General features: G+C 46.9%; 1 protein-coding gene across 1 annotated transcript in view; it reads right to left on the bottom strand.

Annotated features, from left to right (window-relative positions):
- Nucleotides 1-12,772: 12,772 nt before the first annotated feature.
- The window catches only part of SPRED2 (sprouty related EVH1 domain containing 2), a 112,155-nt gene continuing 108,511 nt past the window's right edge, over nucleotides 12,773-16,416 (bottom strand). Inside the window, exon 6 of the mRNA XM_040623400.1 lies at nucleotides 12,773-16,048. Coding sequence (XP_040479334.1) covers nucleotides 15,383-16,048 — 666 coding nt within the window. The 3' untranslated portion in view covers nucleotides 12,773-15,382. The remainder of the gene's footprint in view (nucleotides 16,049-16,416) is intronic.

The following is a 16,416-nucleotide window of genomic DNA, read 5'->3' as shown; positions in this document are numbered from 1 at the left end:
CTCTTCAAGGAATGCTCTTCATGGTCGTGTCAGATATCTGGGCTCTGCGGTCAAGTGGACAGTGAGCTTTGTGCTTTCTCAAAAAGAGTTTAATGGGTGCCATGATGGGGTGCCAAGCATGCTTAATGGGTGCCAGGCCCTTTGCTAAAAACTTACGCATTATCATTTAATCCTCATAACAGTCCAATGAGGGAGGCCCTTGTACTATTCCCATTTTACAGACAAAGAAACTGAGGCTTGCTCGAGATCACACAGTTGTGATGTAGCAAAGCTTGGCTTGAAATCTAGGATTGGGGTTCTAACACCAGTGTTTGTTTCTTCTTTGATAAAAAACTTAAAATGGAATACATCCATGTAGGGGAAAGCTGGCACTAAAGAGTTAACAGTGAGTTGACTCGGTCCCAGCAGACCCAGCCCGGATGCAGTCCTCATTACTGGCTTCTTGTGCTGCCCGCCAGCTGTATAGAACACACACAGGGATGTGTACGTTTGTGTGTCTGCATATGTGTATACTGATGGCCGTGTGCTCTCCGCTCTACCCGCACCTTGTTTCCTTCATTTACTATGTCTTGGAGGCTTAAGCGTCCGTACGTAGAAGGCTGCCTGGCTTCTAAATGGCTGCGTAGTAGTTCACAGTATAAATATATGGGAACTTACCCAGTACACTCCCTAGGGACATTTAGGACTTTCCAGAGTTTTATGGGGTTTTTGGCCTTTCTTGTTTTTTTGCCATCAGTAACAATGTTGCAATAAGCATCCCCAGGCAAATGGCTCCGCAAATGTGTGTGAGCAACGTTGTGCTTTCGGTCACGAGAGTGAGATGACCTGCAGGGACAGTTGGGGTCACTCACCAGGTCACTTCTTCATCTCCAGGGTATTGCTGATGGCCACCAGGGAGCCATCCGGGCTCTAGGCTTTGGGACGTCCTATACATATAACCTTAGATTTGATAGCGACAGACTTCAGCAGCGCCCAGGGCCCCAGGGACATTCCTGAAGGAAAATGACAGACTGTGGAGAGCACAGGTTTCTCTCTCCAGCCCCCATCTCATCACACCCCACTTGGGGCAGCCAAGAAATGTGTAGGGCTCATGGGTTAAGCCTGCCACTCCAGGCAGGTGGAGCCCCACCGTGCCTGGCTTGCCTAAGGAGGCACGGGCTGAAATCCAGACAGACGGAGCAGCTCGCTCAAGGTCACACAGTAAATATGGCGGGAGGGGCTGGCGCGCGCTCTTCCGTCTCCTCTGCGCTACTCCCTCCATTGCTCCCTCTTGGCTCAACACATTCTCATTAATAGAGCATTGCCTCTTCTCTAGCTCGAAGGAAGGCTTGAGGAGCCCCTGAAGCCACTTCTGGGCCTGGGGCAGAGGGTGCAGGCTGCCCTTTTGTCACCTTTTTGCCTTCCCTTTACTAGAGTGGAGCTGGCTTTTTGTCTCATGGGGTGGATGTTTTGTATATAAACTGCTGTTATCTTAGTATCAGTCAGGACGTCTTTGGTGGTAACAAACAAACCCCAAATTATACTGGCTTAATACCAAGATTTATCTTGTCCTTACTCATTTACTCCCTGAGCCAGGCCACTCCCCGTGTCAGCTGTTCTCCCTGGAGTGACTCAGGGCCCCCGTGTGCTTTCATCTTGTGGCTTACCACCGCAGTGGGTGACTGCCCTGGGGTGGGGTGCAGTGCTGGGAGGGGAGAATAGAATGCAGGAGGCTCACGAGCTGACTCTCGAAGGCCTCTCTCGGTCACTTCCCCTCCTAGCCCACTGGCCAGAACGAGGCCCGTGCCCACACCTAACTGCAAGGGGCGTGTGAGTGGTGATGGGGGGTCCCACGGATGATCCTGGGAAGTACGTGTCTCTGCCAAACCCTGGGGCTCTGGGGTTGGGGTACGTGGGCTGCATGAAGCAGGGCAAGTGACCACAGGACTGTGGGGCTATTGTTAATAATAGTCGATCTGGGGACCGATATTAGCTTCTAGGCGTCACTCAATTGCTAATCTATCTGCAGAGAACTTTTATTTGACAATCAGATGATTAAGAAAAATACATGTGCAGAAAACGTCACACAACAAATGTAGAGTGTCATCTTAGTAAATTTATTATAAGGCAAATACTCTTGAATCTCCCTCCCAAAGCAAGAAACAGAAGTTAATAGAATTAGTTGTTATAATTTTTGGACTCGGTGCTCTGTGTCGCCAAACTTGAGTCTAATGCAGCTTTGGAAAAATGAAGCTTTCTGTTTCAGAGGTACAGAGCTCCACTGTTATGCCGAGGCTGTCGAATCTCGGCGAGGAACTTGCGATATACCCACGGGAGGGAGTGAGGAGCCCCTCCCACCCCGCCATGAACGCGTGGACGGGGTGTGGGGAGCCTGGGGCAGGCCGGCCAGCAGTCTTTCCGAACGGTGCACTTGGTTCCTGGGTCAGCCTGCTCCTTGTGGCCCCGCTGCTGCCCGGGAACGCATCTGCCCTGAGCGGCAGCCACGCCTACCATGCGGCATCTCCTCCAGGCCCAACTGCAGCCTGGAGGTCAGCCTGACCCCGGGGACTCCCAGCTCTGGGCAGAAGCCCCGTTGCCCCTGCCAAGGTATGTGTCAGCCTAGAAGCAGCACTCCGTGTTTTGGGAACTTGTAAAAGCCTAATCCTAGAAAGACTGCGTGTTCCTGGCTGCCGGCTCGCCCCGCCTCCAGGGAGCCCACGCACCTGCGGGGAGGCAGCGCTGGGCAGGACCCTCCCATCTCGATCTGTCACTGCATATTTCGAGGCTCAAGTCAGACTCGGGGAAGTATGGCTTTCTCCTCTCTCCACACCCTGGTCCCCTGCACCCGGGAGGCCGCTGACCCAGTTTTTGATGGGAAAATGAGAATCTCTGTGCCAAGTCATAGGAGAGGAGAGGGAAGCGAACACCATGCTGCCTTAACAGAACCCAGACACGACCCTCCTTCTGAGGAAGGGGCAAGGAACCTGGGCCTTCCTGCCCTTATCAGAGCGTTTGGAACAAGCTCCCCAAATACCAGAGGCTGCATGCAGACCTGCTTCACTGTCACCAAGAGGAATGATGAATCATACAAAGCACGAATTTCTCTCGTCCCCAAATACTGCATATGTACTTACTTTTAGTGTCATTTTACATGTGCGAGGTATTTTTTTTAAAATTCTTTTCTCTCTTTTTTTCTAAACCCAAAACACCAGCTGTAAACCCCACCGCTTCCTTCCCCTCTAGGTCTGCAGCAGTAGGAGGTGGGGGCGGCAGACGGCTGGGCCCCCTGTGCTCTGAGTCAGGCCTCCCTCTTGGGCGGCTTGCTGTATGCAAAACAAATTTAAAAGCTGGGGAATGGCACTTAGGGGCCCACAGGCATGAGGGAAGGCCAAAAATATTTGCAGAGGCACACACTCTGTTCACAGAATGAAAGGCCACTATGTAAATAACTGGGCTCCGTTGGGGCAAGGCATCTTCAGAGTGGCTTCTGCTTGTCACATCGAGCCAGCAAGGAAGCAAGGACGTTCATTCAAAAGCAGCACGCAGGAACCCTACCACAGCCTCCTGGCCCCAGAAGGTAGACTCAGAACGGGACCGCAGCCTGGGGTCCCACGTTTCTTTTTTTCTTGCCCTTTCTCCTTCGCTGCACACCGCACAGGGTGGTTTTGTGATGGCCTACAATGTCAGCTTTCAGGGCTGGGCAGACATGATCAGTTTTCTCTCCCTTGGCAGGGGAAGGCTTCTTTGGAAGACACTCAAAAGGCAACCATAGTTACTAATGGAGCATGGCAAGCATGAGACAGAGGTAGTTATTACCCAGGCTTGACCAAAAAATGAAAAACGTGGGATGGTTTTTGCATCAAGCCACAGATATTCATTCCAAAGGCTCCCAGGTGAGCACAGAAGCAGACCAGACACACCTGATACCCCTTGCAGCATTGCCCACAACTCCCAGAAAGCCCACACAAACATGAAAACTGGCAACAGCCCTCTGACCACACTGGGGCCATGAGCCAAGATCCAGGCAGAATTTTCACTAACCGCATTGTCCATTGGGATGCGTTCAGAAGAACATTCTTGGATTTCATGCCATTTGTGTTGGCCCCTCTGAACGAGAATAGGACAGGCAGCCCCCGAAAGGGAAAGAAAGAGTTTTTTGTCAGTGATAATCTTCCACCTGGGCAGGCAGGAAGTATCTTCCAGGTCAGACACAGCCTCGTTTCCTCTTCCTCTTCTGCCTTTCTCCAAAGCAACAATCACTGTCGTTTCCAGCACACACCACAGTGAAAGAAGAATGGCTAAGGCATCATCATCTTCAGATGTTGACTTGCTAGAGGAAGTGTCCTCAGTGGGGAGAGAAGGGAAGGGGGCGGGGAGTGGCTGCTCAAAGGTCTGTAAGCTACCCTGGATTCCCCAGTCTCATCAGAGAGCCCAAGAGCAGAGCAGAAGAAACCACGTTGGCTGGTTCAGAAATATCCCAGAGAATGCTCAGCAGGCACGAACACCTCAGCTAAGCAGACTCAGAGCCACAGAGGAAGCTGCCAGCACCCAAGTGGGAGGCTGAGCATGCTGCATTTACCTTGTCTGACGGCCAAGGCTGAGCCCGGGAGAGCGCTCTCCGTGTGAATACCAACAAGGCAATGAAAAGAGAGGAGAACCTGAAGGAGAGAAGAACCGCCCTCAAGACTTGGGGCAGCACCTCTCTCTGAACATTACTGTTCTGTAAGAAACAGATTCTAATCTTAGACAACCGCTGCCCTTGTCTTTGGGAAGATGCAAGAAGATATGGCCTCAGGGCGCCTGGGTGGCTCAGTTTAGTGTCTGACTCTTGATTTCGGCTCAGGTCATGATCTTGGGGTCATGGGACTGAGCCCTGAGTCAGGCTCCACGTTGGGCATGGAACCTGCTTAAGATTGTCTCTACAGAGCAATCTACACTTTCAATGCTATCCCGATCAAAATACCGAGGACATTTTTCAAAGAACTGGAACAAATAGTCCTTAAATTTGTATGGAAACAGAAAAGGCCCCGAATCTCCAAGGAACTGTTAAAAAGGAAAAACAAAGCTGGGGGCATCACAATGCCGGATTTCGAGCTGTACTACAAAGCTGTGATCACAAAGACAGCATGGTACTGGCACAAAAACAGACACATAGACCAATGGAACAGAATAGAGAACCCAGAAATGGACTCTCGGCTCTTTGGGCAACTAATCTTTGATAAAGCAGGAAAAAACATCCGGTGGGAAAAAGACAGTCTCTTCAATAAATGGTGCTGGGAAAATTGGACAGCTACATGCAAAAGAATGAAACTTGACCACTATCTCACACCATACACAAAAATAAACTCCAAATGGATGAAAGACCTCGATGTGAGACAGGAATCCATCAAAATTCTAGAGGAGGACATAGGCAGCAACCTCTACGACATCGGCCAAAGCAACCTTTTTCATGATACATCCCCAAAGGCAAGAGAAACAAAAGATAAAATGAATTTATGGGACTTCATCAAGATTAAAAGTTTCTGCACAGCCAAGGAAACAGTCAGAAAAACTAAGAGGCAGCCCATGGAATGGGAGAATATATTTGCAAATGACACTACAGATAAAGGACTGGTATCCAAGATCTACAAAGAACTTCTCAAACTCAATACACGAGAAACAAATAAACAAATCAAAAAATGGGCAGAAGATATGAACAGACACTTTTCCAATGAAGACATACAAATGGCTAACAGACACATGAAAAAATGTTCAAAATCATTAGCCATCAAGGAAATTCAAATCAAAACCACACTGAGATACCACCTTACGCCAGTTAGAATGGCAAAAATAGACAAGGCAAGAGACAACAATTGTTGGAGAGGATGTGGAGAAAGGGGATCCCTCCTACATTGTTGGTGGGAATGCAAGTTGGTACAGCCACTCTGGAAAACAGTGTGGAGGTCCCTTAAAAAGTTAAAAATTGAGCTACCCTATGATCCAGCCATTGCACTACTGGGTGTTTACCCCAAAGATACAGACGTAGTGAAGAGAAGGGCCATATGCACCCCAATGTTCATAGCAGCAATGTCCACAATAGCTAAATCGTGGAAGGAGCCGAGATGCCCTTCAACAGGTGACTGGATTAAGAAGTTGTGGTCCATATGTACAATGGAATATTACTCAGCTATCAGAAAGAACGAGTTCTCAACATTTGCTACAACATGGACGGCACTGGAGGAGATAATGCTAAGTGAAATAAGTCAAGCAGAGAAAGACAACTATCATATGATTTCTCTCACCTATGGAACATAAGAACTAGGATGATCGGTAGGGGAAGAAAGGGATAAAGAAAGGGGGGGGTCATCAGAAGGGGGAATGAAACATGAGAGACTATGGACTATGAGAAACAAACTGAGGGCCTCAGAGGGGAGGGGGTTGGGGGAATGGGATAGACCGGTGATGGGTAGTAAAGAGGGCACGTATTGCATGGTGCACTGGGTGTTATACGCAACTAATGCATCATCGAGCCTTACATCGGAAACCGGAGATGTACTGTTTGGTGACTAACATAATATAATAAAAAATCATTAAAAAAAAAAAAAAGATTGTCTCTACATCCTTCCCCTGCCCCTATCTCTTTCTCCCTCTCTTAAAGAAAAAATAGATATGGCCTCAATGGAACTGGCTAAAGCAGGAACTAGAAGGACCCCTTATCAGATACGATTTGTAAATATTTTCTCCCATTCAGTAGGTTGCCTTTCATTTTGTGATGGGCTCCTTCCCTGGCAGAGGCTTTTAGTTTGATGCAGTGCCGCTTGTTTATTTTTGCTTGTGTTGCCTTGACTTTTGGTGTCAAATCCAAACAGTCACCACCAAGATGCAGGTCCGGAACTTGCTGCCTAGTTTTCCAGTTTTATTGTTTCAGGTCTTACATTCAAGTCTTAATCCATTTTGAGTTAATTTTCGTGTATGCTATAAGATAGCGATGCGGTTTATTCTTTTGCACGTGGCTGTCCATTGTCCCAGCCCCATTTACACTCCTGGCTCCTTTGTTGTATATTAATTGGCCATATGTAAGTGGGTTTATTTCCAGGGTCCTTATTCTGCTACATTGATCTGTGTGTATTTTTATGCCAATACCATACTTTCAGCTTTTCACCACCAAGTATGATGTTAGCAGATTTGTCATTATGACCCGTATTTTATTGAGGTACATTCCCTCTATACCTACCTTGTTGAGCATTTTTATCATAAATGGATGTTGAATTTTGTCCATTGCTCTTTCTGCATCTATTGAGATGATCATATGATTTTTATCCTTCATGTTGCTACTGTGGTATGTCCTGTCGATTGATTTATGGATATTGAACCATCCTTGCATATCTGGAATAAATTCCACTTTATTATGATTTATGATCTAATGTTTTGCTGAGTTTAGTTTGTTATATTTTGTTGAAAAATTTTGCATCTGTGTTCACCAGGGATATTGTCCTGTAATGTTCTTTTCTTGTGGTGTCCTTGTCAGGTTTTCCTATCAGGGTGATGCTGGCCTCATAAAATGAGTTTGGTACTGTTCCCTCCTCTTCTGTTCTTTGGAAGAGTTTGACAAGGATTGGTATTAATTCTTCTTTAAATTTTGGTAGAATTCACCAGTGAGGCCCTCTCTGGTCCTGGACTTTTGGTTGTTGGGAGGTTTGTGGTTACTAATTCAGTCTCTTTGCTGGTAATCAATCTGTTCAAGTTTTCTACTTCTTCTTGATTCAGTCTTGGTAGCTTGTATATTCACTCTTGGTAGCTAGTAGCTTGGTAGCTGAGATCAAGACCTGAGCTGAAATCAAGAGTCGGCTGCTTAACCCACTGAGCCCCAGGCGCCCCCTCTTTCATTTGCTTCTATTCATTGGAGTCCTCTCTTTTTTCTTGGTGAGTCTAAAGATTTACCAATCTTGTTTATTTCTTCAAAGAATCAGAGCTTAAGTTTCACTGATCTTCTCTACTGTCTTTTTAGTCTCCTTTTCATCCATTTCTACTCTGATATTTGCTATTTCCTTCCCCTACTAACTTTGGGCTGAGTTTATTCTTTTTCTAGTATCCTGACGTAAAAAGTAGGGTTTTTAATTTGAGAACAATCTTATTTATTAATGTATGCATTTATCACTGTGAACTTCCCTCTCAGAATAGCTTTTGCAGCATTTTATAGATTTTGGCATGTTGTGTTTCCATTTTCATTTCTCCCAAGGTATTTTTTAATTTCTCTTTTGATTTTTTTCTTTGATTCTGTTTGTTCCGTAGCATGTTTTTAAATCTCCACGTCTTTGTGAATTTTCCAGTCTTCTCCTTGTAATTGATTTCCAGTTTCATACCATTGTGATTAGAAAATATGATTGTGATAGGATTTCACTCTTCTTAAATTTATTAAGCCCTGTTTTGTGGTCTAACATGATTACCCTAGAGAATGTTCTGTGTGCTTGAGAATAACATGTATTCTGTTGCTTTGGATGGAATGTTCTGTATATATCTGTTAGGTCCATCTGGCATAACGTGTCATTGAAGGCCACTGTCTCCATACTGATTTTCTGCCTGGATGAACTATCCACTGATGAAAGTGGGCTATTAAAGCCCCATACTATTATTCTGTTGCTGCTTATTTCTTTCTTAAGGTGTGTTAATATTTCCTTTATATATTTAAGTGCTTCTATGTTGGATGCATAAATATTTACAAATGTTATATCCTCTTGTCGGACTGACCCTTTCATCATTATGTAATGCCCTTCTCCATCTCTTATTGTAGTCTATTTAAAGTCTGTTTTGGCTGACATAAGTATAGGTATACAGCCCTCCTTTGGTTTCCTTAGCATAGAATATCTTTTTCCATCCTTCCACTTTCCATCTTTGAGTCCTTACATCTGAAGTGATTCTCTTACAGGCAGCATATAGTGGGGTCTGTAGAGACATATTATAATTAAAATGCCAAAAGTTAAAGACAAGGAATCTTTAAAGCAGCAAGAGAAAAACAACTCAATATATACAAGGGAAACTTGATAAAAAAAAAAAAATCAGATTTTTCAGCAGAAATTTGCCGGCCAGAAGAGATTGGCATGATATATTCAAAGTGCTGGGAGAAAAAAACTTCCAACCAAGAATTCTCTACCCAGCAAGGTTGTTATTCAGAATCGAAGGAGAAATAAGTTTCTAGAGAAGCAAAAACTAAAGGAGTTCATCGCCACTCAACAGGCCTTACCAGAAATGTTAAAAGGAAGTCTTTTTTAAGTTTATTTCTTTAGTAATCTCTACACCCAATGTGGGGCTTGAATCCACGACCCCAAGATCAAGAATCACGTGTTCTTCCGACTGAGCCAGCCAGGTGCCCCTAGAGGGATGTCTTTAGGCTGAAAGGAAAGCATGCTAGTAAGTAACAGGAAAACATATGGAAAGTATAAATCTCGCTGGTAAAGGTAAATATACAGTGAAATTTAGAATACGGTGATGTTGTAAGGGTGGTGGGTCAATCACTTATAAAGCGAGCACAAAGGATAAAAACAAAAGTAGTAAAAAGAACTAATTAAAGGATACACAAGATAAAAAGATGTAAAATATATTAAAAACAAAGTGTAGTGCAGGGAGTAAAAATGTAGAGCGTTAGGATGCATTCAAACTCAAGCCGTTATCAACTCAAAATTGACTGTTCTTTTAAGTTGTCCTATGGAAGCTTCATGGTAACCACAAAGCAAACACCTACAGTAGATACGAAAAAGAGAAAGGGATGTGAGTGTACCACTGCAGAAAAGCATCAAACCACAAAGGAAGAAAGCAGGAAAGCAGGAAAGCAGGAAAGCACAAAGAAAGAGAGGTACAGGAACTACAAAACCGCCAGAAAACAACAGAATGGCAATGAGCACATACCTATCAATAATACATAAATGGACTAAGTTTTCCAATTAAAAGAGCGGCTGAGGACATATTTTTAAGTAAAAACAATATATACTCACACACATCTATGTACAAATGCATAGAAAAGTCCAGAAAAACATACAGTGCTTACTTTTGGTGGGACAGGAGAGTGTTACGGGTTGCACGGTCTCCCCCACATTAATAATGGCGTTCTAAGCCGTAGTACCTCAGAATTTGATCTTATTTGGAGAACTGAGTCTTTATAAAGGTAATCAAATTTAAAAATTAGGTCTTTAGGGTGGGCTTTTAATCCAGTGTGACTGACATCCTTATAAAAAGGGGAAATTTTCTACACAGACATATACAGAGGGAAGATGATATGAACAGACGTAGGAAGAAGGTGGCCATTTATAAGCCCATGTAAAAGCCTGGAACAGATCTTTCCCTCACATCTTGCGTTTGGACTTCTAGCCTCCGTAACGGAGACAATGCATTTCTGTTGTTTAAGCTACCCAGTCTGGACTTTGTTATGGCAGCCCTAGCAATCTAACACAAGCAGACTCCCATTTTTATATTTCTGTAGTATATGACATTTTTATAATGACTATGTATGCTACTTCTATAATCAGAGCACCCCCCCTCAATTTTTAATTTTGGAAAATGAGAGAAGAGACAGAAGATGGGAGAAGAGGACCAGGCATGACTATTACATAACTGGTTTTATTCCTCTTCAGTAAATAGGGAGCGTACTTCCTGCTACTCGCTCTGTCCCGGCTCCACCCCCACCAACACTGCCCTTTAGGTGGCCAGCTTGCCCTGAGGCGACTACTTGCTGAGAAGACCAGTGGGCCCTAATCTGCTAGGTGATAACTAGGGTCTGGTCATGCAAGATGTCACCAGGGCCATCTCCCTTCATTCCACACATCTGGTTCAGGCCTAGACAAAGTGCGGCATTTCTAACCATCTCGTCCCACGAATCAGAAGTCCGAGGCCTGCAGGAAGAATGCCCGCAAGCAGCTGGCACAGTTTTACGAGCCCTGGCTCCTCATTCCCGTGGAGGGGCTGCCTGCTCGAAAGCTACATTAGAGTAACAAACCACCCTAGGAGTCCTCGTAGAACAGAATTCTTCCAACATTTTTCATCTGGGAAGGTGTCCTGCTTTTCCAGGGCGGGGGTGGGGGGTTGCCCACTGTTGGGGATGTGAGGTGGGGAGCAGCAGGGAGGAGCAGAGGCCCAGGAGAGGAGGACACTGACATGCAGGGGTCAAGGCCACCAAAGAGGGCTGGAAGGTTTAAGCCAGCAGCGGTCCGCAAGACCCTGTGCTCCAATCCTGGTCAAACAGGCTGAGCCAGATCCAGCCCTCTGAGAAGAACTGCTCAGACAGAGGCCCCGGACTTGCTGGCAAGTTGCATGCATTGGTCCCGGAGGAATCCAGTCAGCCTCGGACACTTCTGCAGCCAGCACGTGGGCCAGCAAGGAATCCAAACTGAACTTAGAACTGCAGAGAGGTTAAGAAAAAGAAATCTCAACGTATAAGCGGTAGGTCTAAATACTCACAAAATAGCCGAAATGACTTTGGCCTCTTGTGCTTCAAGAGGTTGTCCTCTCCAGTTGCTGATGTTTCCAGAATACGGGAGGAACTGAGGACAGGACTAGCATTTCGAAGCGCCTCCTGTGTACTGCACTGTAACCACAGCATAGCCTTCGACCTTCCCAATGTGCCGAGGACAGGTGGTAGTCCACTTGCTCTACCTGAAAAAACCAAAGCTCCGAGAGGTGAAGTCACTCGCCCGAGGGTTAATGGCTAATGATGGCGGAGATGTCCAACCACATGAATGAACGAATGCACTTTATGCCTGCTTTCTCTCACCTGAGTGGAAACGATCCCTCTTCTCGGCAGAGGTTTAAAGGAGATGACGTGTGCAGCGCTCCCGGCTCCTGGCTAAGCACACGGGGCACCAGGTGACCAGCTAATCCTGAGGCAGCCTGATGGGCCCAAGAACGCAGGGAGGACTGAGCAAGGCTCTTGACTGGTGACCCCTTTTCAAGCCCCAAAAGGGAGGTGAACAGAGGTATGAGAGCGAGGCCGGGAAAGGACCAGGGCTCACCAAATTTCTTGAAAACATGTTTTCCATTGGATGTCTTTACTTCTTCCATGTTGGCTCTTGACCCCACTATAATCTTTATCTCCTTCCTACTCTGAACAGTTTTTGTGTTCTCCGATCATCTCTTAGTTACTAACCTTTATGGCTTGTTTCTCTCCTCTTGCTTTCCAACTTCCAGCATCTTCTATTGTTTTTTACGTTCGCCAGTGGCTTGTTAGAGGTAAAAGACGGAGGGCCCCTCTACATGTCTTTTTAAGGCCCCTGCTCGGTTCTCTAGAGAGGAGCTGAAACTTTCCTCTGTGACCCTTAAAAGACCCCACACTTTACTTCCTCCCAGGGATTGCCACTGTAACTTTTGAGCATCCAAAAAGCCCATGTGGAAGGGAAAGCGGGCAAAATGTCACTGAAACATAACCACTCTGAGGAGACCAAGGGTCTTGCAGTGTTAACAATTGTTTTCTGTGAGAAACTGTCTCCTAAACTCCACACAAACCCACCCACCCGAGGTTCAGCAGGAATTGGTGGAAAACAACTCGGAGGAAGTACAGCTGTTCCCTCTGAGGAGCACGCGTGGGGGAAGCCAGGCCTGGGGCTCGGGGGTGTTCCCGGGGCTGTGACATACAGCATTCCTTTCGCTTGAGGCATCCAAGCCCAAGGAGCTGCAGTCTCCCCTCGGGAATATGACATAACTGCAGCCGGGAAGGGCCTCACAAAAACAGACCAGTGTCCACGCGTCCTGCTCCAAAGGAAGCCCCTTCCCATCCTCTGCGAGAACTCTCGCGTGTGCCGAGACAAATACCCCAAAGTCAACGATCTGATAGGATGTGTTTATATTTACACGGTACGTTGTAAAGCAATGGCTACATTGGTCATACATATTAGAAAACATAAAAAAAAGTTAACAACTAAAATGTACATCATACACTTGTATATATATTTTTTACACATAGGTAAAAAGGCTTATAAAAAAATCAATACAACAGGGTTTTAGTATACAGGTAAAGAATGAATTATGCTTCAGGCACTTTAATTTGTTAATGTGAGCAAATAGCTTGGGGGGTTGGTCAGAGGAAGCTTCCAAATAAATCTTTTGGTTAATGTTTTGTTACCACAGATACAAAAATAAAATCTGAATAATTTCTCTCAAATGATTGACGTCAGTATGGCAAAGCTGACTGGGAAAATACTACACACTGTTCAGCTGCAGTGTGGCAATTAGAGACGTATTTACATCAATGTCCCCATGGCTATTCTTGTGCCCTTAACCGCTTGCTGCCTTCACAGACCAAAACGTAGAGGCGGAGTAAGATTCACAAGCACAACTCTTCAACGGGGTGGAAAAGAAGGACGGGGGTAAATAAGTGAATGGGGACTACAAACAAAACGCGGCAGGATGTGTGTTCCTAGTGAAATAAATAGGGGCACTTGAACTGAGGTCTAACAAACCTACATTAGTGTTGTGCTTTGTAGAGAGGAGAGACCTTGAGAAAGGCCCTGAGGAAATGCCTCAGGATGGGGGGCTGGGTGGGAGAGGGGGCTGGTCTCTCAACAGGGTCTGGAGGCTGGCTGGAGGTTTTCTACATGTTCTCCAGGCTGGGAAGCAGTTCTCTTGTCTTCCATCACCAGACTGACAGCTGTCTGCTCCTTTTCCAGGCCGGAAGGCCCAAACCAGTCACTCCAACAAACGAAAACATCTACCAACTAACTCATAAGCACACGGAGTATTTACACCGATGATCTGACTAAAGAAGTGTGAGGGGCGCGCGGAAGAGCTGAAAAACGTTCCATGAAGGTAAGCATGGCTGGCACTTTCCCAATATGATTGGCAGACTGGAAAAAAGTCCCTTTCCTTAAAGACTGCTGTCCTGTGTGCAATAGAGAAGGGATGGGGAAAGTGGAGATACAGAGAGCAGGCCATGCCCTCAGCTGGCAATTACCACAGGAAGATCATGGCGGGAAGAACAGCCAGCCTTGACAAGCCTGTACCCCACGGTCTCCATGATGTTCTGATTGTACTATGCTAGGTACCACTCTTCACTTTTTTCTTTCTGCAACAAGATTTGGCTACTCCTTGCAATATATTAGAAAAATACTCTTTTCCAGCTAATCAGAAGCCTCCTACATGGCAAGGCGACAGGCAGACCCAGACTGCTGACCTAACCATCTGTGCACCCGAACTGGCAAGTCTGGGATTGGAGATGCAGGAGAAAGACACTTCGGCATTGGAAGGGTTTTTACATATGGCCTTGTTTTCTTCCCTCAAGTACGAACGAAGAATTTGGTGATGTGAAATTCAGTCCAGAATGAAAACAAAAACAGAAACCCACAAACAAAATGAAACCCACCACTCTTCAGATTAAGGATATTTAAAATGTTACCCCCCCCACCACCACAGAAAATAGCCAGTGGGGGGGGGTGGAAGGAAGCTCCTCTAATTTTATTTACCACAACCTCAGTGTTTCTCATGGAACTCTTTGGAGAACGTGTGTGTGTGTGTGTGTGTGTGTGTGTGTGTGTCTGACTAGACTATTTCGTTCGCAAAACAATGAGCACAATGTCTTAGTGTTTTCTTCTAATAAATATTCCTAAATTTTTAGAAGTGGTGGTGACACAATTTTAAAAAGTTCTATTTAAGGGGTTACCGGGGAGGATCAGAGAGACCTGAAATCCCCCTTTTCTAGCCCTGGTCCATGAGGATGCAATGCGGTTTAAGGAATTTTCCTGATTCACACAAGTTAATCTGAAGTTAAGGCTCAATTCTCAGTCATTTTATGGGTGAATGTTTTGCATCCGTAAATAACTGACAGATTTTGGGGGGAGGGAACAGAAAATGATGGGCTCCAGACAGAAACTGCAGCTTACTTGGGAAATTTAGCTTTACAAAAGTTAAAAGCGATCTTGTTTTGTGGTAGAAGTTTGTTAACTAGCTCACCTCCTAGACATAATCTGACTGCAGGTTCAAATACTTCTGGTGGGGTTTCATCTTTCTGACACTACCTATCCGCAGGAACCCGCAAGCCGAGCCAAGAGAAAGAGGGTCTCGGAAAAACCAACGACAAACCCCACCCCAAACCAGCAGTTCCGACTACAGGCGCCTTTGCACTGGAAGAAGAGGCGGGTAGGAAAGACATGAAATCAACGCGTGTATAAGACAGTTAGATTGATTACAGATTGTTAATAATACACGAGTGTCTGCGCGGAGGTGCCTTTCCTTCGAACACTGTGTGCGTGCGTGTGTGTCTGGGTGTGTGGCTGATGCAGAGTGGGTGGCTGGGGGGCGGGGGGAAGTGCAGAGTCCACCAGGCGGGCTCCCCAGGCTGGAATAGCGCCTCAAGGTACCAGGGAGCAGGGAGGAAGGTGAGAGTATGTCGGAGACACAAGCTCCCTTGTGGCTGTGGGAGGAGGAGGAGGGAAAGGAGGCAACGGAGTCACACGGCCGCTTTGTGCTTCCCGCCGCAGCACCTGCACATCACTCCGCAGTGGTAGCAGGCCCGAAGGGGCAGGTAACAGCACATACAGGGGGCCAGGAACGACAAGGCAATAAGAGCCATCCACCGGAGGCAAAACTTCTCGTCGCTAGTGTCGCACGAGCACGGGTCTGTGTAGTCCCCCTCGGGGTCCGACATACAGTGATAGAGCATGCTGTCCGCACACCACATACAGCTCACGCGGCGGATGCAAGTTCTCACGGAGTCGGGCGCGTCCTGACAGTGGCCCCTCCGGTTCTCCTCGTGGTTGAACATGTCCCTGCAGTACTCGCACCGGGAGCGCTCGCCGTCCTCCTTCCGCCGCCGGGACTTGCCCCGGGACGGCTGGGTCTTGATCACGCCGCCCCCGCGCCCTTTGGGGTCCTCGCCGAGGCCAAAGTCCGAGGAGTCCACGTACGGGTAATTGTAGTCGTGCTTGGGGACGTCGCCCTTGGCGAAGCGCACGTACGAGTCGGCGTCGTCCGACGTGTCCGGGGACTTGCCCCGCACGGGCGCGTGCCGGTAGTCCTCGTAGCCCGTCAGCCAGATCTTCTCCCTCGGGTTGATGCGCACGATCTCCTCGTCGTCGTCGGGGAAGCTCACCTGGCGGTAGGGCCTCGGCATCGGCTGCCCCGGGAGAAAGGACACAGCATTTTATAGCAGCGGCAAAAACAAACAAACTCCTCCACTGTGTACCTTTGGCCTTGACCGAGGCATTTCTTGAAAAACAAAAAACAAAAAAACGGACCCATCCTGGAATTACTGGACATCTCCTTGGTCCAAGCTGTGATTTTAACCCACCCCTGGGTCGGAAATCCTTTCGTGGAGGTACTCCCGCACAGACTGTAAAACGGCCCTCTGAATTCTTGGAAGCTGAACACAACCCACCCAGAGGGAGCAGCAGGACCTGAGAGGCCCCTGCCCACCTCCCTTCATTCACCTCCTCCACCGAGGAGGCGGTGACCGCAGTCCTGACTTCTGACGGCTTAGACTAG

The sequence above is a fragment of the Ursus maritimus genome, unplaced genomic scaffold, assembly GCF_017311325.1.
Source record: "Ursus maritimus isolate PB19 unplaced genomic scaffold, ASM1731132v1 scaffold_6, whole genome shotgun sequence".
Taxonomy (NCBI): Eukaryota; Metazoa; Chordata; class Mammalia; order Carnivora; family Ursidae; genus Ursus; species Ursus maritimus.
The sequence above is the reverse complement of the archived record's forward strand: the minus strand, read 5'-3'. Positions and strand labels throughout refer to the sequence as shown.